Here is a 27,496-nt window from a genome sequence, read left to right as displayed (position 1 = left end):
GGGCACCCAATAGTTGATTGAGTGAGACCCAATCCATGTCAAACGAGAATATAGGCGTCTCTCATTGGCCAGAATCCATCCTCTTCTCTCCCCTACCGACGCCCTCTGGCTCTGGGAGCGGGAATATTGGCAAAGAACTCCGAAATCGGGTGCGTTCGTTCCACCGTTCTCGACTTTGATCGATAATTTCACAATAACACTGTAAATTGCCGCTTCTCAAATCCTCTTTGCTTACCAGCGGAATGTCTCTTCTCGGTTCGAACTTCACAAGCGAGGTTTAGACTATGATTCTTTAAATTTTCTAAGTTTCATCTTCTTTTTCTACCTGTCGGCTAGGGTTTGGAAGTTGGCTAGGGTTTGGAATTTCATTATATCTTCATTTGTCGTGTCCTGCGAATTACCCCATTTTATGTTTATTGTGTATTGGTTTTTTCAAATTCTCGTTCTACCTGCTTTCGATAGTCAATCGTGGTATTTATGCGTTTGATGCCCTTCCGTTAAAATTATCAGAGAATGTTGATGATAAATCTTATGATCGTCTTACAATCGCTCTTATAAGTGTGAGTGTAATTTTATTTGGGAAAATGATGGAGCGAGGCTATGATTAGATAATCGTGAAACTGTGGCTACTTCGTCGAACTGTGTTCTAATGGTGTGGTTATCCTGTTCGTGTTATTAGTTGTTACGCAGTTTAACTATTATGGTGTGAGTTGCAGGGATCAAGCATAAGAATTCATGTTAGATCATATCTTTTGGACAAGCTGTGAGGTAGAGTTTTAGAGAGTCACCCCGGTAGTCTGGTGAATTTGAAGTGTAGAGAAGTTCCAATCAAATTAAATGACTGTGTTGAGGACGTGTGGAAGCAATGACAATTGAAGTGGAAGGGCAGTCGAAATAGGTTGCTATGAAGGAATGAGTCTGGAGGTTAGGTTGAATTACTTGAAATAGTTTCCATTTGATAAGAAACACACCTTCTTATACATATATATTATTAATTAGTTTTTATGTACTTTGAAATTGAAAGGTGCTTGTTAATTAATTAATTAACTATTATTAATTTATTATTATTATTATTGCTGTTGTCACATAGTCACATTCCAACTTAAGTTTGGTGAGGAGTTGAGATGGTGAAAATGGATGATACAATATTCTCATAGGGTGACAAATTTAAAACAAGTAATTAAAACATCATGGGTAAAATTGCAGAGTGACCTCTGAATTTCGCTCTTACCGAATCGGACATGGGAATATGTTTGATTCAATCATACCAATTTTAGAGAAATGTTATCACTAAACTCGTTGATGTCTAACTCGTTTGCTTATTTAGTGAAACGATGCAGACATTGCCTTTATTTAGATGCCATTTAGAATCTTAGATCAAATGAACGCTCCATTATGAAGTCTGTATCATAGGTGAAGCTATGATTATGGGATGTCGAGATGGAGGACTAGAATATGAAAGATCAAAGAAGAGATAGATAAGAAGACATTTTTTACGTTAGGTGATGTCCAAAGGATATTTATGAAGGTAGTGGTGTAATAAAGATTGCATTGATGCAAATTGATAATTGGGTAAAAATTCGATCATTACCCTCCCATCCCCCACCCCCACTCTAAAAGGAAAAAGCGAAGAGAAAGAGAAAGATAAGTGATATATCAATTCTATAATTACATGCATTTATTGTAGACGGGTTTTGTTGGGCTGGAACCAACTTCATATGGTTGGGGCGAGGGACTGTGACCTATTAGTTTCTTTCATCATAATATAGGAGGCAATATGTGGTATATCTTTTCGACCATTAAGAAGTATGTAGCAATGTTGCCTACTTAACATATTTTTTTATGGATTGCATTGGGTAATTCCTAACAACTGACCCCTAATGATGTTATCAGTTGGTTGGTCATTATCCTTATTGAGTTTAAGGAGTTGGAGTTCCTCTATTTTCTTAATTCTTGGATGCCCTTCAGGAATATTCAATAAAATTACCTTTTTTGTTAATCAGGCTGCATTCCTCTTGTTCTTCACAATGTCTTTCAAGCATGCCTCGTTGTTTTATCGCTTATTATTCTTCTTAACAAAGCAAGATATTGTATCATCAATTAATTTTTTTTTCTCCTCTCTCTCTCTCTCTCATATTCATAAAAGATCTGGCATGACATGGACAATGATCAAATAGGAGTTAATAACTTTCTAATTGCCATAACAAAAAAAATTCGTATTTTTGGTATTCAAAGAGATTTGTCTGATAATTATTCAAAAAAAAAAATATGATTAATTTTGCGACAAAATATTCATGCCTAGTAATGCAAGGGAAGCTGTCAAGAAGCTGCTGAGGATCATGAATATTTTTAGCATTGGGGGAATTGTGTTGGGCAACCAGGATCATGTGCTTCTTGAACTACTATTTTCTAATTCTATTTTTTTGTAAGTAAAGGAAACTTTATTGAAAAGGAATCAAGGGGATGCCAGCCCGTGGTACAGTTAGTGTCACATAAAACAAAGATTACATCATAGTCATTAACAATAGTCCCACTATGCCAGCTATTGACCACAGTAAACCAGTGCTATTTGCTGATCTGGGCTGCTGATGTTGAATTTTTAAAACACTCACCTATTCCTCTCTTTACAAATGCACCATAAAATTGCAAGGGGACTAAGGGACATAGCCTTTCTCTTCTCCTTTGTTGCCCGAATCCCTTTCCATGCCTAGAGTTCCCCTCCCACAGAGTTAGCAATCACCCACCATTGTCCGATCAGATACAACTCCATAGTCCATAGATTCCTGGCCCAAGTGTAGTGAATGAAGATGTGCTTTATAGATTTTGCGTCAGCCATTCAAAGGGGACATTTGTTGGCGACTAACAGACCCCTTTTTTACAAATTATCCAGAGTCAAAATCTTACCATGAGTTGCCTCCCATGCAAGGAAGGCAACTTTTGTCGGGGCAGCTGTCTTCCAAATCTGAGTCCAATGGAAATGAAAGTTGCTTGACTCTAAAGGGAAGAGCTTCCTGTAGAAGGATCTAACAGTGAAGGCCCCCTTCTCATCTAAGGCCCAAACAGGAAGATCAGTACTATTTTGGTGCTGGACGTTGTAAAGAAAGCTGTAAAAGACTGTGAGCTGGTTAGTTCCCCATCTTCCACATTTTTGAGGAAGGGGATGTCCAAAAGAGCCACTGATCTGAGGTTTGAAGGTGTTGTCTAACGTAGGCATCTGTATCACAGGCAAAGGTGTAGATGGCTGGAAATAAGATGCTAAGAGTTCTTGGTCGCACCACGAGACATGCCAAAAATAAATGTTGTTCCCATTCCCCACCTGAAATCTGATACAAGAAGCAAAATCATTCCAGCCTTTCCTGATGAAATTCCACACCTCTACATCATGTGGTCCTTTGATAGCCTGGAGATCCAATCATTATGTTCAAGCCCATATATCACAGCAATGATTTCCCGCCAAAGATGGTCTTTCTCAATCATGAATTTCCACAACCATTTACCTAATGGTGCTTTATTGAAGATGTGGAGGGACTTCAAACCTAAGCCTCCTAAATGAAAGGGTTGTTTCACCAATGCCCATTGACAAGATGAAATTTGAATTCCACCCTGAAGCTCCTCTAAAGAAGCCTCCTTTGAATTCTTTCAAGTCTCTTGGCAATTGAAGTCGGAAGGGGAATGAGAGACATGAAGTAAACATGGAGATTTGTCGAGGTGCCTTTAACGAGAGTGAGTCTGCCACCTTTTGGTAAGAAATTCCTCTTCCATCCAGCGAGCCTTTTTTCAAAATTTTCAATGATGGGATCCCACACTCCTTTATCTTTGAATTTGGTGCCAAGAGGTAGCCCAAGGTAGTTAGAAAAATACCCATTTTACAGCCTAGAAGGCCAGCAAAGGAGAGGCCTGTCTACAGTTTCTCCAACTGGAATGATCTCACTTTTTCTAAGGTTAGCTTTCAAACCTGAAACCATCTCAAACCCTGCTAAGATACATCTTAGATTTAGAATGTGGAGAGGGTCGTCTTCACAAAAAAATGATATTGTGCAAGATAATTTAAAATTTATCTCATAGAAACCATTTGATGTATCTTTTTGAAACTATTTGTTTTTTATTAACATATAAAATTGTATGTTTATTGAGTATGCCAGGAAAAAAGATGCAATGAAGTTTGTTTTTTTTGTTTATTACTGTTGTCTTGTTTTATGGTTGGAATGAGAGTCATTCCTGCCATTATAGTTACATGCTTTAAAATATCTTTAAAATTGGTGGTGTTTTCCATGTGTTACAGGTTGGGCTGCGGTTGCTGCTTTGTCCACTTGGTTCTAATGTTGTTATTCGAACAGCATGGTGAGATCTGTATTGCAATTTGGTCTAAACATTTTAGATGTTATGTGGTTAATTTCTGATCTGAAAAATAGAACAAGATTTTGGAATGCAGTAAGGATTAGTTCTTGCTTTGAAATAATTTTGGTGTCTAAAAAATTCCTAGAATGCCAGCTCTTGCTTCTAAAAATACATCTTCAATCTATTAGCTCCTCTCTCTCTCTCTCTCTCTCTCTCTCTCTCTCTCTCTCAGTTTGTATGTGCATGATTATAGCCATCTTTCCTTGAATAAAGAAAATGTCTTGCTGTGCTTAATCCTCTGCAAAATAATAGCGTGGTAGCATTAATGTTGATTGTTCACTTGTGCAGCTGTTCTGTGGGGATTGTCGTACCTGTATACTCAACATTTAGAGCTATTGAGAGAAAAGATCAAAATGAGCAACAAAGATGGCTTTTATATTGGGCAGGTTGGGAGTTTTGTTGTTTTTTCTTTTGTTTTTTTTTTTAAAATAATGTAGTTTTGGTCGAAGTTTGTTAATATTGGAACATTCATAGATTCATCATCTTTTGGGGCCTTCATACCTGACATTGGTTCTCAGTTGAAGTTGTGACCTCCCTAAAGTACATTGCCATTCTTGGGGCTTTTATGGGCCCTTTTCTCAATGTTGCATGTAAATTGTGAAGTCTTAAGAGTTTCCAGTCAAAAGGTTCTTTGTTATTATGCTGTAAGAGGCATTCTCTCATATGTAATGCCAGGTGCTGCAGTCCAACAAGGCTTTACTCAGACCTAGTTTCTAGGTCTGTGTCAACCCAAGGATATTTAACAATACATGAGGTAAGGGGGATTTTTTTTAGTAGTAAAAATCTAGGAAAAGGTTTGTAAGGTCTCATTGGGATCCTTCACTTGTTTAGCAGTTCCAGGCATATGGGTGATAGAACATTTGAACTAGCCAAGGATATTTAACAATACACGAAGTAAGGGGGATTTTTTTTAGTTGTAAAAATCTGGGAAAAGGTTTGTAAGGTCTCATTGGGATCCTTCACTTGTTTAGCAGTTCCAGGCATATGGGTGATAGAACATTTGAACTAGCCAATGGATAGCTGTAGATAGCAGTGTGATGAAGTTTTTGTTCAAATTAATTTTGGGCAACTTGATAAAGATTTTAATCTGAATCAGTTGAAGGATGATTTCTTGGAAGTAGATAGTTGACCAATAGTCTTAATGTTACCTTACTGTTTTGAGTGTCTCCATATTTTTGGTTAGTGAGTGGTATTCCTGTTATTACAATCTGGCTAGATTAAGTTATCCATGCTCAATATTTAAACAAAGTAGATCCTTGCACTGCGTTCACTGGCCCAAGAGAGCAAACCAAAAAAACAAAAATGGGGATTTAATCATCACCTAACAAAATTCCAGGGTGACAAGGAAAGAAGCAGTGGGAATGGGAATGAGATAGCTATGTAATGGAAAAGCTTGATATCAAATGGGATCTTCCTCCTCTCTCTAACATACTTATCAGAAGCTTGTCTGTCCCCTCTTTCAAGTTTCAAGTTGAGTGAGAGGGGAGAGGACAGTACTGACTTCATGGTTGAACAGACAGACTGCTGGACCCTCATTCTCCTGGTTATCGAATTGGCCATGACCCATTTCACCATGCCTACTTGTACAGATAGTGTATGCTTTGAGTTGTATGGCTTAAGTTTAAATTTCCTCAATAATTCTAGATGCTTAGATTTTCTCAGTTTTAGTTTTAGTTTTAGTTTATATAAGATGAGATCCTGTTTCACTGGAGGTGCATCAGGCTATATCTCATTTTGAAAAAACATATGATGTTTACTTGTTATTGATTGTACATTTCCATCCTGCTTGGATGTTTTCACGTTTAACAGTGTTTAATTTGGAATTTGCATAGCTAATAGAAAGCAAGACTGTCTATATTATATGCTATATCATGTGTTCCATGTTTAGCTCTCTAGGTGATCACATTTGAAATCTTAGTCCATTTTTCTGAGGGAATATTTGGTATTCTTAATTAAAATTCACTGCATTTTTGTGATTATGAAGGTTTGTAAGGACTGAGGGAAAAGAAAGAGGTCCACAATTTATGATTGTCTATGACTTTCTACAGCTTAAGTTGTGTACATGCCATGTTGTGTTTGTTGGCCTTCATTAAATTGTTACCTTTGTACTTGGAAGCCCTTCTCGTTGTTTGCCTTCATGTGTTCTAAGATGGGGCAAAAACAAATCTATTGTCTGGACAAGCCTCTGCATCTAACATACATACCCAATTCCATCTAACATAGGATAGTTTCATGAGTGCCTAAGCCGATTTATAAAGTGATTGCCTAGGAGCTACATTTTTTCATCCTGGATTCACTTTGTATGCTCCACATGCTATATAAGTGCGAACCAGTTGAATAACCTATTGTTTTTCATATGTTTAAGGTAGTACAGTGGTTCATTAAGTGAATAACTTTTGCCCCCTTTCTAGTTTGTTTGCCTGGTCTGTGTTTATGGTTGAGTGGCATTATTCTTATTGTTTGACAGAATTGTGGAAGTGCGTGCCTTTGTACTCCCCCATGCAATCAATAACTTCCTCTTTTAATATTAACAGCTTATGGATCTTTCAGCATTGTGGAAGTGTTTGCGGACAAACTTCTTTCTTGGTATGTACCTGAACACTACTTTTATGTTTCTGTTTAATCTTCTATGCTAATATATGATGGGTTATGCCTTTTGGATGTCCCTTACATCATGGGAACATTTTATTCTTTCCTTTGGTGGCCAGCTCTTTTCCGTAAATTTAGAAAAATGTTTGTTCATCTATTTATTTATTTATTTTGATTTCATGGGATCTATCATGATTGGTAGCTGTTATTACATGATTGGAAATGTTGCCACTGATTAATTTTGAGTAATGAAAGCAAGAGCAAAGCATGATTTTGCTTGGGATGCTATTTTATCCCTTTGGATTTTTTTGCTTATGCATGTACAATAAACAAGGAACAGTCAAATGTGTTAGGATGACTGACCCTACCCTTAAAAGATGATGCTCCTCCATTTACATTTTTTTGCATGTTTGCAAAACCCTTTCCCCATTTTGTACCATTTATAAAATAAGTACTTATTTCTTTTTTCACTTATTAGAAATACTTGGGGTAAATAAGCTGAGTATGATCCGTCATAAGAAAAGGGTGCTTGTTGTATAGTTAGGTGTGGAGGAGAGAAGAGAAGAGGGGAAAAAAAAAAAAAAAAAGGCAGCTCGGTGCACAAAGCTCTTGCGTGTATGGGGTCTGGGGAAGGGGCGGACTGGAGGCTGGAGCATACATAAAGCTCGAGCTCTGTCCTCTTATATATTAATCATCAAGAAGACAAAAATGCCCCTGCTTAAAACCTCATAATACTAAAATAGCAACTCTTCTAAGTTTTAACACTTCCCCTCAAGTTGCAGGTTTATAAATATCATCTAACCCGAGCTTGTTATGTTCATTAGACAAGTTAGATTTAAATAAAGCCTTCATAAAAAAACATTGCCCAAGTAATCAACATCACAAATTGAGCCGCACAACCTACTTTAACATATAATCGCTCACAAAATGCTAATCAACTTCAATGTGCTTTATCCTCTCATGAAACACTGGGTTGCTAGGATACAACTTGATTATCACAAAACATATCGGTTTGCAACAAAGCATCTTGTCTCAATATAAGAGACTTCAACTACACATGCTCACTCACAACAGCCATGGCTTGGTATTCTACTTCAGCCCTAGATCTTGCCAAAATAGCTTGTTTCTTGCTATGCTATGTAACCAGATTACCTTCCATAGATGTACAATATCGACCTACAGAGCCAGCCCAATTTGCATTGAAGCATCCTTTGATCTCACAGTTTCTATTACATTTATATATCAAACCTCCCCATGGAGAGCTTTTTGAGATATCGTAGAATAATGCAAACAACATCCCGTGGTTGGTTGGTATTTTCCATAAATTGACTCACCACACTCGCAGTAAAGGTAATGCTAGATCAAGTGATTGTCAAGTAGAATGACTTATCAACCAATTGCCTATATTGATTGTTATCTTCAAAATCTGGTCCAACATCATAGGCAATTTCATATTGCGATGCATAGGATTATGAGAATATCAATTTGTTTTGCTCCAAACTTGTTGGTCTTACTTAGCAAGTTCAAGAATGTTTCATTGAGATAGATTCAATCCTTTCTTACACTCTACAATCTCAATACCAAGAAAGTAATGCAGAGTATCCATGTCCTTGATTTGAAATTTTTCTTGTGCTTGACATCTGCTATTATGCTCAAGTCCCTACTAGTGGCGATGCTATCATCAACATAAACTACTAGAAGTACAACAATTGTCTCCTTTTTGTGGGCAAAGATTGAATGATCAGGGTAGTAGTGGATAAAACCAAATGTATAGACCACCATACTAAATTTGTCGAACCAAGACCTTGATTTGAAATTTTTCTTGAAGCCATTGCTTGACATCTACAATCCTACTCTGGTCACTACTAGTGATCAGTTTTTTTAAAGGCATTTTTGAGGCACACCTTGATGCATTTTGATGCTAGAATGCATTGAGGCATAGTTCAAAAGGCGGAAATTGTGCAAATGCGTATGCTTTTTGGGTTAGAGCAGAGGATTCCATTGAAAAAAAACACGTTTTGCCTCAAAGAGGGGAAGGAGCATGCATTCTTGAACCAGCCCATTACTTGTTTTTATAATATAAAAAAAAATTAAAGAAAGTGCAAAATAGGGCAGAAATTCCCTTTCGTTTTTGCTTTTATCAAAGAATGAATGAATAATTGAATGATCAAAGACTCCTCCTTCGACGAGTGCTCCATTGCTTCGACAAAGAGCCACTGTCATCTTCTTCAACGAGCTCCTCCGATGGGATGACTGCATTGCCACCTATGTCCAGCTGTTCATCTCTTTCTTGCTCTGCAACGGAACAATTGGGTCATCTTTCGAGTGTCTCACTCTCATCTCGAGTCTCTCTCTCACTTGCTCTCTCGTATCAAGTGTCTTTTTCTTGGCTCGAGACTCTTTTTGATGGAGGCAGTGGACTGTGGAAAGAAGATGATGAGAGAGACTCAGAGAGGCAACTAAAACAACAATATATTTTTTACTGGGTGGATAGGCAACTTGCAAGGAGGGCATGTGGTTGTAGAAAGGTCATGTGGCTGTAGCATTTCAGTTACAGTAATATGGTGTATGGGCAATGAAGACAGCTTGTTTTATTAGTCAACAAATTTTATAATTTAAAAAAAAAAAAAAATTTCATATTACTTTTTGTATATTTTATTTTTTTGATATTTTTAGAATAAAAAATAAATTTTCAAAAGGCTTAAGAAATAAATTTTCAAAAGGCTTACACCTTAATGCCTCGAGGAGTAGGTGTTTTGATTTTTTTTAAAACTATTTTTAGTTTAAAACTCAGACAACAAATTTTATAATTTATTTAAATAAATTTCATGTTAATTTTTGTATATATAATTTATTTATATTTTTAAAATAAAAAAAAATCTCAAAAGGCTTATGCCTCAATGCCTTGAAGCTTACACCTTGCCTCAACAAGGGTACAACGCCTCATCTCATGCCTTTGCCTTTTAAAACAATGGCTAATGATGATGCTATCATCAACATAACTACTAGAAGTACCACATTTGTCTCCTTTTTGCTGACAAAGACTGAATGATCAGAGTAGCAATGGATAAAACCAAACGTAGAGACCACCATACTAAATTTGCTGAACCATGCCTGAGGAGAATGCAAATGCCATAAATGATTTGATGCAACTTACAAAACTTACTATCCTCTATTTAACCAACATACCCAGGATATTGCTCCGTGTATACATCTGCCTTCAAATCTTTAAACAAGAATGCATTTTTCACATTTAACTATTATGAGGTTGAGGGCCAATCAAAATTAGCTGCCAATGAGATCAATGCACGACTATTATTTAACACAATATGTTTGGGTGTATCTTGTGGCATCCAATCGAGCCTTGAGCCCTTTGATAGAGCTGTTAGGAAGATATTCAATGGTATCTACCCAATGACATATAACCATCTCCTTACCAAGAGGAAGATCCATGAAGTCCCATGTCTCTTGAGTGGTCAAGGCATCCCCTTCTGCATTCACTGTATGCTTGCAACTAGGTTCAAAACGCACTTCAACATGTGAGGAAGGGATAGAAACAAAGGAAGTAGACAAGGCAAAAGAATGCAAAGGACTAGACATCTAACCAACTCCTTACCAAGAGGAAGATCCACCAAGTCCTATGTTTCTTTGGCAGTCGGTCAAGGCATCCATTCTTTGCATGTAATGACATCCATTTCTACATCCATTTCATGCTTTAGCTCAGGCATAAAAGTGCCTTAGCATGTGAGGAAGGGATAGAATCAAATGGAATAAAGAAGGCAAAAGAACTCATAAGACTATAAAGGTTAACATAATGAGCAATAGGATGAGCAACTAAGAATTTTTGAGTGTTGGTACCAGTGACCAAATAGCAGTTGGCGAATCCATGTCACACTGGGATGAGCCCACAAAACTAGTACTCAAAACAGTGGAGCATGAAAGATGTGGCTGCGCGGTGGCAATGATGTCTATGCTTGCTTTCCATTGATCATAAACCCTCATTTGTTTTTTGGTCAGTAATACGATGAATTTAGAAAAGGAGCAGAAGTTTTTTTCCTAGAGGGATTAGGGCATGAACTTGAGATCAACGCACAAGGGGAAACTATAATCGGTGTTGGACTCAAAAATAGATTCATCCAAGAAGAACTTGACACTAAAATGTTCCTTAGGAAAAGGTAACATTTGCACTAACATATTTTCTGAGAATCAGAACATCTATATACTTTTGGAGTTCTCAAGTACCAAACAAAGGCAAATGTAACGTCACAAGGAGAGAACTTGTTTTGACTAGTACATGGAATATGAACAAAACATTTGCACCCAAAGACACAAGGCACAATATAGAATATTGATGTTTCTAGGAACACGATAAAAAGGGAATTTACCCGCTTAGAATACTGGAGGCTTCCATTAAGCCGAAAACAGGATTTAAGAAACAGCAACAATCCACAAGGTTTTAGAAGCATCCATACAAAAGAATAGGGAAAATAGTGATTTAATACAAGATACAACTCTAGATGGAATATATATACTAATATGCTTACCTAATTTGCACACAAAACACTCAAAATGAGAAGTAAACTTGAGCACAGGAAAAACTTGTTGCAGTATGTGAAGGGATGGATGACCAAAAAGAGCATGCAACTGAATAGAGAAACAGCACAAGTAGAAATTAAAGACACTATATGACAAGAACTAGATCCACCGCCACCTCCAGCTCCACCACCATTAAAATGTTACAGGCCATTTTCCTGAAGCCTTCCACCAATTCTCTTCATCATTTGGAGATCCTAAATAACATAATGAGAAGGATAGAAGGTCACTAAAATGGTTACTAGAATGAAATCTGGATTGTAAGATTCTACTTCACCAAAAAGATCTTGATCCTGTACAGAATCTCCAATTGGTAGGACTAGGGTAGAGCTATTGTACGATTGAGTTGGTAGAATCGTACTAGGATCTTTGTAGGATCTGAAAGATCCTACAATACTAATGCATTTTTAAAGTTGTACTAAACACCTGTACAATGGCTACACCTTTCAATTGTTTAGTTTCTATAAGGAATAGACAACTTAGAAAATGAATTGGTTTATCTAGTATTAACAAAATTATGATCTCAAAATTATTTTTCTAGATCAATGTTAATTAGGTGGTTCAAAATTCAAACATCAATAAAAGAATGTCTTTGATGTTGGCAATAATGTTAACGGTCTAGCTTGATAGTTTGGCTTTTGTGATTTTTTGCCTTCTTTTTAAAAAATATATTTTAGATGTTCATAGAGGGCAGGCATTGGATCAATGATAAATTTTGCTTCTTTTGGGCTGGTTGGTCACATATTCAAGTCTAGGGAAACAATCTCTTTGCATAAAAAATAGGGGTGATGCTGTGTACATTGTGACAACCCTCCCCCTTTTCTCGCAAAGCGAAGAGCCTTGTGGCCCAAAGATGCCCTTTTTTATATTTTAGATGCTTGCATTGCATGGTTTTAAATTTTTTTTTTCCCCTTGTATGACTCTAAACGTTGATTTGCTAGAATTTTAGGTTCTGTTTGGTTTGCGGAATAGTTATTCCTTAAAATATGATGGAATACAATAAGAAATTTGGGAATAGAGGGAATAGCTATTCCTTGAATATTCATTATTTTTTCATCCAACATGTAATAAGAAAGGAACCCATGGTGAAATTTGGGAATAGTTATTCCTTGTTTATTCGTTGTTAAGAATTCATAAAAAGTTTAACTTTATTATTTGTTTTATGGAAACGACATAATTTTTGGTATAACTAATTCTAACTAACCTATTATAACTAATCTACTCTTAGGAATAGACATTCTGTGAACCAAACATGACATTATTCCAATTCCTATTCCACACAAGAATTAGAATCTTCCTTTTGCCCACTATGATTCCATGCTTTTAGTGTGGAGTCGAAGTTCAATTTCTGATGGAGCTATGAGACATTTTAAAATGCAGTGTTTCCCACTTAACATACATGCATTTACACATATATGTTTATAAATAGCAAAAGCATTTATCTATGTATGCATGTACAGGGATATGCATAACAATACATATGGATGTGTACGCATATGCACGTGTATAAATGCATATACATATACATATGCATGTCTTACTATAAAAGAAATACATATGCATATGTATGCATACTCATACATTCATAAATATTCACTTAAGCATCCTATTAAAATAAATTATTTATATAAGTATTTATAAAAGTGCATACACAGCATAATATAAATATTATATTATGTTCTATTGTATCACATGTTTTTGTAATATATTTTGCACAAATTAAAAAGTAATATTAATTGTATGATCCCATTGAATATAATAATAATTATTATTATATAATATCATTGTTGCCATTATTATTAATGATATCATCATATTAATATTATGATATGCAGTAACAATACAATAATCTTTTAAAGTACAAAAAATATAATATAACACTATTGAATAATATTATATAATGATTGTACAATTATTGATTTATTATATGGGTGTTATTTTATAAAATACAATATGCAAAGCATAATATGTACATGATAATGATAATAATATTAACATTAATAGAAATTAATTATTATATGATTGAAACAAGCATGGGAGGGAATCTAGTAATCTACCATTTCATTTTCAATCCAGTGTGTTATGATCCCTATTGTATTTCTCATTCCAGCCCTGAACCAAATGCCACATGAGTACTCTAGTATGTACAAATAAGTGGTGCCAAATGAAGCATAAGCTCATAGTGTGTATATTACTCTTTGATGCCTGTGCTAGGCTTGGATGGGCTTAAGGGCTAGTTATCATTCTTCATCTGACTAAAAGGCCCTCTTTACATCCATTTTAAAAGCTCTCCCTTTTAGTATATCCCTGACTGTCAAGAAGTTGTTTTAGCGTCCAATAAATTTCTAGGATTAGGGATCACCTGTTGATGTAGGACCACCTATTCCACTTAGGCCGCCCATTCAGCACACGTATTTTAGGTGAAGGTTTAGGAAGGTTGAGGAAAGATGCGTATGGAGGGCCTCTGTATTTTTTTAGGAACTTTTTTTAGTATTTGTAATTATGTGTTTAGTTGGGTCCTATTTGTAAATATGTGTTAGTTGAATTAGTGGTTTAAGTGCGGGACATTTGTTGTTTGAATCAGATTGCAATTTCCCTCTCTGTCTCTGTTCTGTTCTTCCCCTTCTCCCTATTTCCTGCATTTTTTTTGCTACACCTCCCCCATCACTGGAATCCTTACCCCCTGATCTGCCCCCAACCAGAACCGCATCGCCGGAACCACATCGCCAGTGGCTCACACGCGCTCCATGTGCCTGCCACGCGTGTGGGGAAGTTGCTGGATTTCCCCTGTTTTGCCTAGACTTGCGAGATATTGCTTCCTGCCTCGAGAATTTGTATTTTTTCCTAATATTTTGAAACTTTCTGAGGAAGAATTGAGTTATCAAGCTTGGTTTGGATTCCTAAGATTAAATACAGTCTAATATTGGGCTGTCTGAGCAAATGTCTAAATTTTGAAGTGTTGTCAACATTTAGATTGAGTTCCAATTACTGTTTGACGGCTGTTTTCCTGAGAATCGGAGGGTAGGGACTTGAGAAATTGTTGGACTAACATTGGAATTCGATGGTAAACTCAATTTGTGCCCTAATTCTTTGGTAAGGTGAACAAACTCTCACATTTTCTTGACTATTATTTGTATGACTAGGGAAATTCGTAGTTGCATAATTCCAAGTTTCTTATTACCCATTTTAAAAAAAAAAATATGCCCTTTGTTCTGTAAATTCCCCTAGCTAACTCATCATTGCATCCTTGTTCATACCCATACCTAGTCAATCCCATGTTGCTTTGTTATGTAAGACCATATCCATTCATATGCATTATGTTTTGTAGCTTCATGTTTGTGCATTATAGTAATTTTAGGATTCATATCATTCATAGTTAAGTTTATTCCCCCTCAGCATAATTGTAGCATATTGCATTAACCATGGTCACTAACAAAATAATTGACCCTAATTCCATTGAACTTGCACCAAATGACACCTAGTCATTGTCTATCCGATTAGACACTCTTCATGAGTCTGTATACCAAAAGTTTGAGCACCTCACACAGCTGTTTGACGAAGTCATGAAGATGTTAGGTGAATGCCCTCTTGTGGAAGACATAGAGCCATCTATTAGGCACCCTAACGACTGTCCATATTCTGTATGGTCAGCCAAGGGTATCCTTCCAACTCCTGGGGTTCCTCTAGTACCTAAAAATATGAGTCAGGCTCCAAAACAGACAGGTAGGCCAGTTCAGCCCTTCCAGCCTCAGGTTAATCTAGAGTCTAAGTTTGAGGAAGGTAACCTTTAGGAGTTTAATGATGTTGGGTACCAACCTAATCCTAGGCATACTCCACATTCCTCTAGGCAGGTTTGGGAAGACTATGGAGATGTTACAAAAAGGGTCAATGTGGATATGTGTGCTTATGATGGGAAACTCAACCTAATATCCTTTTTAGATTGGGTATTGGAGATGGAGGATTTCTTTAATTGGTACCGTATGCGGGGTGAGGATAAAATTCGGTTTGCCAAGATGAAACTTGTAGGATCGGCAAAGAAGTATTGGCAAACTGTACAACAAACCTTGGAATGGTTAGGTGAACCTTGTGTTACTTGGTGGGAAGTGATGAGATAACGATTGAAAGAAAAGTACATCCATCCTTCTTTTAAGAGCTAGTTGTTCAGCGAGCTCTTGAACCATAAACAAGCCACTTCTGTAGCTAGCTACATTGATCGATTTGAGGAATTGATTCTTAGGAGTGATGTTGTTGAGGTCATGCATCACACTGTAGTTAGGTTTGTGAATGGTCTTAAGGAGGATGTTAGGCGAGAGATTTAGTTGTTCTCTCTAGAGTCTTTAGAGACAGCCTATCAGAAAGCGATTGCCATTGAAAGGTACCTCAAAAGCTCTCATCGGCCTTCATCTCAGGTGAGTGAGTCACGTCAATCCAAATCCTTTCCTGACCTTAGACCTATCATCCCTCAGTCTACCCCTAGAGAGAGTTCTGCGAAGCAACTAGAGTCGCATTATGTTGTTTGCTCTAGTGACTCAGTATTCCTTAAGCTAGTAGCTCATTTGTGCAGTGTCATCGTTGCCATGCATGAGGTCATATTGCTGCCCATTATCCCTAAAGAGCTTTAGTTTTAGAGCTCAAGACTTATGATCTACCCGATTGTGAGGATCAGGTAGTTGATGCTGTTGAGTACTCGGGAGATGAGGGTGAGCTTGTAGATGATTTGAGGAGGATGATCACCATGCTAGTGTGCTTAGGTGTGTCTTATCCACTACCATGGATAATGAGAAGTGGAAACAGACCACTATTTTCCACACTTCCTTTTGTTGTGGAGAGAAGACATGTAAGCTTGTTATTGATTGGAGTAGTAGCACAAATGTGATCTCCAAGGTTGCTCTAGGAAGGTTAAACCTTAAAGGAGAGCCACACCTTTAGCCTTTTAAAGTGAATTGGGTAAACAAGACAAATCTACCTGTTACCTAGAGGTGTCCTGTACCCATCCAAATGGGAGATTATAAGGATAGGGTCTATTGTGATGTACTCCTGATGGATGTGGCCCATGTCTTGTTAGGGTGACCGTGGTAAATGTATCCAATCATGGTAGGGAAAAAACTTGATGTGTTTAGGCACAAAGATAAGAATATCATTTTGACCCCTACCAAGCCCACCCCCAAAGATCCTAAGTTAAGGAACAAGATAGTCTCTCAAGCCCTTATTTAGAGAAATATTCACTTGCTTGATCATAGGAATTTTGAGTGAGAGAGCTTAGAAAACAGGTGCATTTTAGCAGTCATTACTCGAAAGGTTCCTTCTAAGGATCAAGAGTCTTTATGTGAGTGCCCACCTGAGATAGGAGAGTTGCTAGATGAGTCCTATGATGTTGTGCCTAGTGAGTTACCTAGTGAACCACCACCTATGCTAGACATTCAACATGCCATAGATCTCATTCTAGGTTCATAATTACCTAACTTGTCACATTATAAGCTGAACAATAAATATTGCGCTGATGAATTGAATAGGTAGGTAGGAGAACTCCTTGACAAGGGCTTTGTGAGATATAGCCTTAGTCGATGTGTTGTACCAGGCTACCAGCTCTCCTAACTCATAAAAGGATGGATCTTGGAGGATGTGTGTTGATAGTAGAGTCATCAACAAAACCACCATCAAGTATAGGGAGCTTGACATGCTAATTATTTCTAGTTGGTACTCCAAGATTGACTTTGCGTAGTGGGTATCACCAAATTAGAATTAGACCAGGAGATGAGTGGAAAACGACCTAGGATGGTTTATTCAAGTGGTTGGTTATGCCATTTGGACTTTCTAATGCAACTAGCACTTTTATAAGGGTTATGACACACATTATGCATCCAGTCATAGGCAAGTTCCTAGTGGTGTATTTTGATGATATACTGGTCTATAGTAAGTCTAGGGAGGAGCACTTGATACATATTCATGAGGTCTTTGCCACCTTGAGGGAAGCAAAGTTGTTTGCTAAGCTCAAGAAGTGCAGCTTCCTACAGTCTAGTGTGCTCTTTCTTGGTTTTTTGATTTTTGCGTAGGGAATAGCCACTGATCTGGAAAAAGGTTAGAGTCAATTAGAGAGTGGCCTGAGCCTCAGATGATTGTTGAGGTTCGTAGTTTACATGGCCTTGCTACTTTCTATAGGTGATTCATAAGGCATTTTGGCACCATCATGGCTCCTATCACCGAGTGTTTGAAGAAAGGAGAGTTTCATTGGATCCCATCAGCTACTAAAGCTTTTAGAGAGGTCATATATAAATGACCAAAGCACTTGTAGTTAGGCATCCGAACTTCAGTTGAGTCTTTGAGGTGGCTTGTGATGCCTTTAGGCTAGGTATAGGTGGGGTCTTGAGTCAGGAGGGACATCCTATAGCATTTTTTAGTGAAAAACTCTTAGATGCCAAACAGAGATATAGCACATATGATAATGAGTTTTATGGTGTAGATCCCTCCAACATTGGAGATATTGCTTGCTACCCCAAGAGTTTGTACTCTTCTTTGGCCACCTTGCTTTGCGATATCTGAGCTTGCAGAAGTTGACTATGAAGCATGTTGGTCAGGTAGAGTTCCTCAACTAGTACACTTGTGTTCCTAAGCATCATTCTAGTGTTGAGAATAAAGTGGCTGATGGCCTTAGTAGGGTAGCAGTTATTCTCCATATCTTGAGAGCTGAGGTCATTGGGTTTGATCGTCTGAAGGATGAGTACACCACTTGTCCTGATTTTAGGATTATCTTTCAAGAGGTGAGTGAGGGCCACCGTAGGGATTTTGTAGATTTCATCATCCAGGAGGGATACCTATTTAAAGGTTCTAGGTTATGCATTCCCCGTACTTCCTTTAGAGATCTTTTTAGTTTGGGAATTGCATGCCGGAGGGTTAGCTAGTCTTCTAGGGAGGGATAAAACCATTGCATTAGTTGAGCATAGGTTTTATTGGCCTTCCTTAAAGAAGGATGTTGCTAGGATAGTGTCTCAGTGCTGCACCTGTCAGTTAGCCAAAGCCAAGAGACACAACATTGGCCTTTATACCCCTCTTCCATTGCCACACATGCCTTGGAGAGACCTAAGTATGGATTTTGTTTTTGGACTCCCCAAATCGGCCCGGGGACATGATTCCATTTTTTTTTTTTTTTGTTGAAAGATTCTCCAAGATGGCACATTTCATTCCATGTAATAAGACTTCTGATGTATTTCATGTAGCTAAATTGTTCTTTAGAGAGGTTGTCAAATTGCATGGGTTGCCAACTTCTACAGTGTCTGAAAGGGACATCAAATTCTCCAGCTACTTTTGGAAGACACTTTGGAAAATATGTTTGGACTTGCTGTTTTCTTATGCTTACCACCCCCAAACTGATGAGTAGACTGAGGTTGTGAATCGTAGTCTCGGTGACCTACTTAGGTGTGCTGTGGGAGAAAAATAAGGCAATTGGGACTTGTGCTGCTTACTGTTGAGTTTGCTTATAATAATTCTGTGAATAGGTCCACGGGTAGGAGTCCTTTTGAGTTTGTATTTGGTTATAAAACCCCGTGCACCCATTGATCTTGTTCCTTTGCCACCAGATGCTCGTGTTTCTAAGCCTTATGAGTCTTTTGTCCATCACATTCATGAGCTGTATGATGAGGTTAGGCAAAAACTTGCTGAGTAATATGGATTATAAGCTTGCTGCAGATGTACATCATAGAGCTATTAATGCTGGTGATAGTGTCATGGTTCGCATAAGACCTCAGAACTACCCTAGAAATTCATTTAAAAAGCTCCATGCTCGTGCCATTGGCCCTCACCTCATCCTTAAGAAACTTGGACCTAATGTATATTTACTTGATTTACCTACTCATATGACCATTAGTCCAGTTTTTAATGTAGTGGATTTGACACCTTATCAAGGCACTTTTGAGCCTTGTGGTTTGCCATTTGATGCCTATACAGGTTCATCAGCTTCTCAGCGTCCCTCTATTTCTCGACCACAGGAAACAGTGGAGTCTATCTTGGATGACAACTTCATGACATCTCCTCACAGTGGTTTTCATTGCTACTTGGTTCAGTGGAGAGGTTGCCCCAAGTCAGATGCTACATGGCTTTCCGAGGATGACGTTTGCGACAGCGCTCCTGATTTGTTGGAGTCATATTTGCAGTCCCACTTTGCAGAGCAGAGTTCCTTCAGTGGAGGGAGAATGATGGACCACCCATGCTCCCTAGGCTGCCCATTCGGCACACGTATTTTAGGCATAGGTTTAGGAAGGTTTAGGAATGATGCGTATGAAGGATATCTTTGTATTTTTTAAGAGACTTCTTTTAATATTTGTAATTATGTGTTTAATTGGGTCATATTTGTAAATATGTGTTAGTTGTATTAGTTTTAAGTGCTGGACATGCTAGTGGGTGTACAGTTGTTTGAATCAGATAGCAATTTCCCTCTGTCTCTCTCTCTCCCTCTCTCCCCCTCAGGTTCTGCTGTTCTTCTTCTTCTTCCTCCCCCACTCTCCCCCTTCCTTCTCTTATCTCCCTTCTAATTCTGTCTCTCACCTCTGTTCTTTCTGTTTTGTTCTTCCCCTTCTCTGTTCTTCTCTTTCTGTTCTTCGTCTTCACATTCTCTTAATTCTATCTGTATATATAAATTCTAATATCTGTCCTACATCACCTGTCCAATCTCATAATTGGTTTGTCATGAGAGGCTGCCACTTTTTTCCCCCCTTCCTCTTTCCATTCTCTTAATAGAACCAGGAAAGAGAAAATGGCATGCCGCCTTTTGTCTTTTTTCTATGATTTAGTATCACCTCAATAACTGATAATAAAATCCGGATGATATACTAATTATGAAAGAGGGTGTATATCTTTTACTTCTTTTGCGGTTCTTCATACAATTTTTTTGTGGACTGTTTTAATCAGTCCATAGTGAACATTAGTGGCTTGCTTTTCTATATGCTAGGCCCTAGCGTAATTGGAAATGACGAAATGTGCTTTTATTCAATTTACTTTTTTCGTCTTCCAGTAATCCCAATCTTCACATCACTTAACTATTGTTGGTTATTTCCGTGTAGGTATTTTACTTGTATGGCTTATCCAAGTGTGTGCATGTAAATTTAGAAATTCTCTTGGTTTTATTTCATTTGTTGCAGGTTTCCAATGTACTATCACCTGAAGTTTGCATTTCTTGTTTGGCTTCAACTTCCATCTGTTGATGTAAGTTTTAACTACAGTTACTAACTTCTAGAAATTCCGAATTTTAATTAGTCTTTTTTTTCCGCCTGTTTCTTCTGCTTTTACTTTTCTTTTTAAATAATATTTGTCATTTGAATTTTTATTTTTCATCTTCTATCTTTTCGTTTTATTGAATTGAATTTTTGGTGGTTGTTGGATAATATCCTAGTCATGGTTTAAAAATTGGTTACAGTCGCGGTGTAATGGTTGCGGTCACCACAAACATTATATAATGGGTAACTGACATTGTGTCCATAAATTCATCCTGTTCATGAACAAACTTGTTAAAAACATATAGATTCACATGTTTTCATCCAAAATTCCAGAAATTTGAATTGTTCAGTGAATTATGATGGCAATGGCTCAAAGAGGGGTTTTCTTAGTTAATTTTCGACTTTTTTTCCCTCTAGTTTCTTTCGTTTTTCCTGCTTTCTTTTCATATCCTTGCCCAAATTGTATATTCTATCCCTCTCTTAATGTCTTCTTTTTTTATTATTAAAAAAATCCTAATGCTTTAAATGATTTTTAGTAAATTTTAATAAATTTAAATATAGCATACACTATAATGTTGGATGTCATCTTGATTGCTTTAGTTGCTATTGGTGAGAAGCATACATTTTCTACTGCTTTAAACTAAGAAATCATAAATATAAAGAAATATAAAATATAGGATGCCATCTTTTTTTCTCTTAAGTCTTTATTGAATATTTTTGCTATCTTAAAAATAAGACATAGAATGTTTATATATCAAACGAGAACAAAATGGCAGAGCAACAGAACATTCTTTTGTCTCCAGATTACGTGTAATAAAAAAACCATAAAAAAACAAAGGATAGAACTTTGAATATTAAAATATGTGATTTTAATGATAGAAAAAGTTTGGTTTATTTGAATTGTGGTTATAAAAAAATGCAAAAAAAAAACCTAAAATAAATCAATTTAAAATCGAGTTTCTAAGCTTCAATGAAGGAAAAAGAGGGAAATTGTAAAAAAAAAAAAATTCTGTTACGGCCAGTGACAGCTCGTAATAGTTCATAACAGCTATCATAGTTGTGAATCAGAGGACCTCAAAGATATCGTATTGTAATATGTACTATAGGTATCATAATGTCATATGATCAGTTATGTTATCATATTTAATATAATAATATTACATTATTATAAAAAGTATTGCATTATTTAATTTGTATTTTAAATATTATATGATAAGGTATGTAATATTTTGTCTTAAAGACCCCATAGTAGTGTGTTATAATAATATATTATAAGGGCGTGCTGATTTTCTTTTGCAATATTTCATTGAGGAGATGTCTTCTCTCCTGATTGTACATTCTCTCTATCTAATGAATTTCTTTTTCTATCAAAAAATATTTTTATTAATATAATAGCACAACATATATAATTTAATAGATTATAATATGAATATTAATATATTGCTGACATAGTAATCATAATCTATTTTCATATTTTATTAGTTTGTAATTTCAATGTTATAATGACTTATTACTATAAATATCATAATAATACGTGATAATACTATAAGATCAGGGGCATATGTTTGACCAACTAAAATAATGGGACAATTTAGTCCCATAAATATGATTTCCGTGTGAAGATTAGATATCTATGGGTGAATATGGAAATGGAGTTTCAAGGTTTTATGGGAATCCATTTCCGGAGAATGTGAGATTACGACCATGCAACTTTTTGGCCCCACATTGAATGTTGGCATTCCATTCCTGAGGATTTTTAAAGATCCTGCAAACCAAATAGCCCCTTAGTTCTAGAGTAAGTGTTTCTTCTGAAAAGATGCATAAACATGTGTTTTATGTTCACAAAATGATGTCATTAATCTTGTGGCACTCTTTGTACATTCCACAAGGTGCCTTTGTGTAACAAGAAGCAAAGCAAGTCATAAAATATTTTTGATGAAAGGGTACATATTCATTTAGATGTTTATGTGCTTTATGCAAGGAGATAATTTGCTCTTCACTGTTCTCATTAATTTTAAAAAAACTTATTTTTTTTTTAACTTGAAAAAATGATTCTATCATGAGTATATTTTAAAACTCAATGATGGGTGATGAGTTCCATTTTTAAGAATGTTGAAAGTATGTTGCTAAGATATAAAGGGCGAGAGGCATGTTGTTACAGCTTATATGACATCTTGGATACCATAGAGTTTCTCCTTTACATTGAAATTGGGAGCATAGATTTCTAGCATTGGATTTTGAATTTGCATGGATGATGCAGAACGGCATCAAGGAATTGCTATGTAGGGAGAAATTAAAAGAAAAATAGAGAGAAGAGAGATGAACAGAACAGCACTAAGGTACTGCCCTGTGGAGAAAATGAAAAGGAGAGGGGAAGAAGAAGAGAGGAAGGAAAGAGGCACGGTTGGGGGAAAACTCACGTTAAACCATGGTTTTTAAAACTTGGACTGGACCTGACGGTCCAGCTGGCTTTGAGCAGAACTGATGAACAGGCAAGTCTGGTCAAGCCCTTCAACTGGAAATATTGTATACGCAAGTAATTGAGGCCAAGTAGCAAGTTTGCTTAAGCCCAGACTCAAAAATATAGTAGGCCCACTGATGTCAAAGAACCAGTTGTAGACCGAAGTTAAGAAGGCCGAGAAGCAAGTTTCCTACAACACATGAGAACCAGAAACAAGGGAGATGCAGGGCTGGTTTTTATGAGAAGGAGGGAGCTTCCCAATCTTGTGTAGAGTAGATATGGGACAAAAAGCATGGGTGTTGTGATGCTGATGCACAAAACTGACAAAATAGGAGCATGGTCCTCCTTCCTTGTTCACTGTTTGGGATAAGTGGCCCTCTTACTCATCCATAAAAATCCTCCATCCCCTTTTTGATTCAAATATGGGTTTTTATTAAATTTTGCATGATAGAAATTCTGTCTTGAATTTTTTGTGAAACTAAAATAAATTAATAGCTTATTTTAAAATCCAAAATTTTAAGATTTAAATAATAGTAAAAATATAATTTTGTTTTTCTCTTTTTCTCTTTTTTTTTTGGTTTGGTTTGCCTGTACAACTGAAATTGAACACCAAACCATTGTACTACATTTTTGTTGTTTGTTTTCATTACCAAGGAAACAACAAATAAGAGTTAATATCTTTTCAATATATGTGTTTGACTTTTTAATAATATAAGTTTAACAAATATATTTTTTTAAATACAAAATTTGTCTGCAAAGTAGAAACTGTTACTGTAACTATATATTTATTCTAATTGGCTGAATAGATCCACTGGATTTTGTACTATTTATTGTTGTAATATATCATGTGCACGTGTGTGTAGTGTCATACTAACATTACCAGTTTGCCTCTATCTGTGTGTGTTTGTGTCTAATGTCATGCTAAAATTACAAGTTTGATCATCAATTTGCCTCACTGGTTTGACCGAATTAGTGCCTTTTCTAGGTTGGACACTGGTCCCGCTTCAATTCAATTTCATCCATGGCTAACATAGCTTTCACATTCTATTAATAAGAAAACCTAAGGGTCTGTTTGGTGTAGTTGTTGTCTTCTATTTTTGTTTCTCCATAGTGAAAAAAAAGATTATAAAAACTCGTTTATTTATATAGTCAGTTTTTTGTTTTTGTTGCCAGTTTTCTGCTATTTGCCAAAAAAAATTAATATCTAGAAATAGTTTTTTTTTATTAAATTATTCATTTTATATATTTTTGAACTAAAATCAAAATTAAATGATCATATGAATTTAAATATAATAAAATAAATATATGCATAAATTTCAAAAAATAATAATAAAACCAATTACAAAATACTTTTACTATTTTTCAATTGTTATGCCCAATAAAATTTTTATTGTGAAGTAAAATTTGAAAGTAAAACAATTATAATAAATTTTATTTTTATTATAGTAAATTTTTAATGTGTATTATTTTAATCATATTTTTTATAATATTATTTGATTTAAGGATGAAAATGAGCATTTTTTTTGTTAAGTTTTTAATTTGTATTAGTTTTATAAATGTTTACCAAACATGTTTCTAGTTTCTAGATTTTAGTTTCTATTTTTGGTTTTTGATTTTCGTTTCTCTAATATTTGATAGTGATACTAGACAGCCCCTAAATTACATAAAATTACAAAAACCCCTGAAGATACATGAAATAATGAATAAACCCCTAAAACACATATATGTTATAAACCAACCCCAAAATTCATATAAGCCTACTTTTAACTAAACTAAATACACATAATAAACTAATTAACTAAACCCAACGAGGGTCTGCTTATGGTCTGGCTTATTGCCCTACATCAGTAAATTTTGAAGAAACTCAATACATTTTTTGCATTTTATTTTGTTCAAATCCACGCACATCTAAATTTAAGTTTTGAACCCCAAACTTCCAATGGGGTTAATAGATTCATATGCAACTATGGATATTTAATGATTCTTCATCTAATCGTCCTATCTCTACCATTAGAAATTGGATTCCCCTTTCTTAGACTGATTTTTAAGCTACCCAAAATACCCCTACAACTATCAACAGATTTTTCTGGAACACCCTCATGATCACTCAAGTCATAACTATTAAAAGCTTCTCAAAATGCTCCTATAACCACCGACAATTATGCCAAGGGTCCTAAAGCCGTGGAGCTTGCAGAGGGTGCATGTCCATGCATGCCCATGGTTAGTGTCCTAATTTATTATTCATTCTTTTTTTTTAAATGTTTATATTCCATATTTTTTTGTTGGGATGATGTTGCAGGGGACTCCAGAATGCCAGAATTTACTTTGTATTCATTAAAGATGTTTCTGGATGTCCTCTGGAGCAAGATTTCTTTCTGTTTGTGCTCTGAATGGTGTATACATTTGGTCCATTTTGTTTCTTATTGCACCTGAAACCTAATTTTTGTCATGTGGGATCTTGGCATCATACTTAGGAATTCTTGTTATGTTGGTGTGAAAGAAAAAAAGGGAAAAAAGAAAAAAGCCTACAAAAAACTAAGATTTTTCTCATTGGATGGATTTGTTATATTTTTTGCTTCCATTGGTTACAGTTTTGTCTCATTATTGTCAATTCTAAGATTTTCATATTGATACAAGTTAGATATGAACATCAGTAAATTGATTTTTTGAACTTGATACTTTGCTGTCAGGGGGCGAGGCTATTATATACAAGCTATTTGCGTCCATTCTTCTTGAGGCATCAAGCTAGAATTGACCAAGTCATCGACTTGGCTTATGGTGAAATGGTATGTTTTGTTGTTATTCCACTGGAAATTGGACTGCATGGAACCCCAAAAAGAAGAATTAACCTCCTCCCTCACTGCCAAGTTTCAAGAGCCCTTGAGACTTCTTGGTCTCCCCTTTTATGTATCCTGGAGATCCAGTCTTGGAAACGAATCATGCATGTTTGCATGCATGAATGTATTTTGTGCTCTGTTTCTTCCTGTGGGTGAAAGTGGTCTGTTTTGCTCTTTGCTGTGCAGACCAAACTAATCAGTGCTCACCAAGCAGAGATCCAGTTTGCTAGGACATTTTTCATGAAGATTTTGGCATCGGGTAAGTGCGATTTTTGATTTCCGTGCTTGCTGATTTGGTACCTAATTGGGGGCAATTATGAACATTTTCTTTCTTCTGGGCCAGTGGACCAAATGTTTAGGGGTGCTTCCAAACCAGTTCGACCACGAGGGCAAAGAGCAATTGAAGGCCAGACCAGAACTGCTGCAGATACCGAGTCGGACCGCGAGGATTGATGCTCTTATTTCCTGTTTAACATGCATGGCTTGCAGAGTCATCTCCTTTTAACCACTTAGTTACGGTAGTTCTCTTGTGCGTGTGATTTTTTATTTATTTTTGGATGTGTAGTTCTGTTTCTTTCTAGTAGAATAGTATTTTAGACTCTGAAAAGTTAGTTTGCTTCCATTACCACATTGCCCGGGTGGCCTGTGGTGTGGGCCTTAGAATTGGCGCTGGATGTTCTCTAGTTGAAGAACTGCGGCCATCACTTGGGCTAAAGTTTATTAGGCAAAGATCGGAGTGCTCTCTCAACTTCATGTAAATCATCTCTGACATGTATAGGCATCATTTTTAGTTCATTAGTTCTCTCCTAAATTATTTGTTTTTCGATCAGTTTGTGGAGTCCAGTTAGTCTTTGCATTGGCTGTCCCCAAATTATCTGATCCAAAGTTGAGGGTTGTTTTGTTTCGTGAATGCTCAAAATCTTACAATTTGATTGTGGATTTTTTGCATTAGATGTTTTATATTCTAGTTTGGAGATTAGGTGAAAAGAGATTTGGCATGAAAAACAACCCTCCATTATATAATCTAACTTGGGTCATTCACACTCTGCTTTGTTCAAGAATTTTGTTAGGACAAAAAAGAATACCCAAAAAAAATAAAAAATAAAAATGGACCTATTTAGTTGTGGGAAATAGTATTTATTTTTTATTTTAAAGTTTTTTAAAAATATAAAAAATTTAGTTAATTTTTTATTTTTACAATTGCAAGGAATAAATAAACTAAAAATAGTTTTGCATTTGCTAGTAGTGGTTTTATTTTTTATTTGTAATTTTAAATAATTATAAAACGTTACATAATTTTTAAAATTTTCAAATTTATAAAACAAGAGTAGAAAATATTTTTTCAATATTTTTTAGGTTTTTAACTCTTAGTGTGCGTGTGAGAGCAAAGCTCATATCTTAGAGTTTAATTA

General features: G+C 36.0%; 1 protein-coding gene across 1 annotated transcript; it reads left to right on the top strand.

Moving 5' to 3' along the window:
* Nucleotides 1-26,913, top strand: LOC131154167 (HVA22-like protein k). Its single transcript, XM_058106749.1, has 8 exons — nt 1-275; nt 4,283-4,341; nt 4,687-4,784; nt 6,933-6,984; nt 20,712-20,775; nt 25,938-26,033; nt 26,271-26,343; nt 26,428-26,913. Exons 1-8 carry the CDS (start codon nt 243-245, stop codon nt 26,535-26,537), a joined length of 585 nt encoding a protein of 194 aa, XP_057962732.1. The 5' UTR covers nt 1-242; the 3' UTR covers nt 26,538-26,913.
* Nucleotides 26,914-27,496: the final 583 nt, after the last annotated feature.

Source organism: Malania oleifera, chromosome 1 (genome assembly GCF_029873635.1).
Source record: "Malania oleifera isolate guangnan ecotype guangnan chromosome 1, ASM2987363v1, whole genome shotgun sequence".
Taxonomy (NCBI): domain Eukaryota; kingdom Viridiplantae; phylum Streptophyta; class Magnoliopsida; order Santalales; family Ximeniaceae; genus Malania; species Malania oleifera.
This window is presented reverse-complemented; position numbering and strand designations above follow the sequence as displayed.

What these genes read in the sequence shown, in the direction of transcription:
- LOC131154167 (XM_058106749.1), top strand. Translation starts at nt 243, where the DNA reads ATGTCTCTTCTCGGTTCGAACTTCACAAGCGAG. An exon ending in ATGGCTTTTATATTGGGCAG is followed by an intron (nt 4,785 to 6,932) that starts GTTGGGAGTTTT and finishes TAATATTAACAG; the next exon opens with CTTATGGATCTTTCAGCATT. An exon ending in GCGGACAAACTTCTTTCTTG is followed by an intron (nt 6,985 to 20,711) that starts GTATGTACCTGA and finishes CATTTGTTGCAG; the next exon opens with GTTTCCAATGTACTATCACC.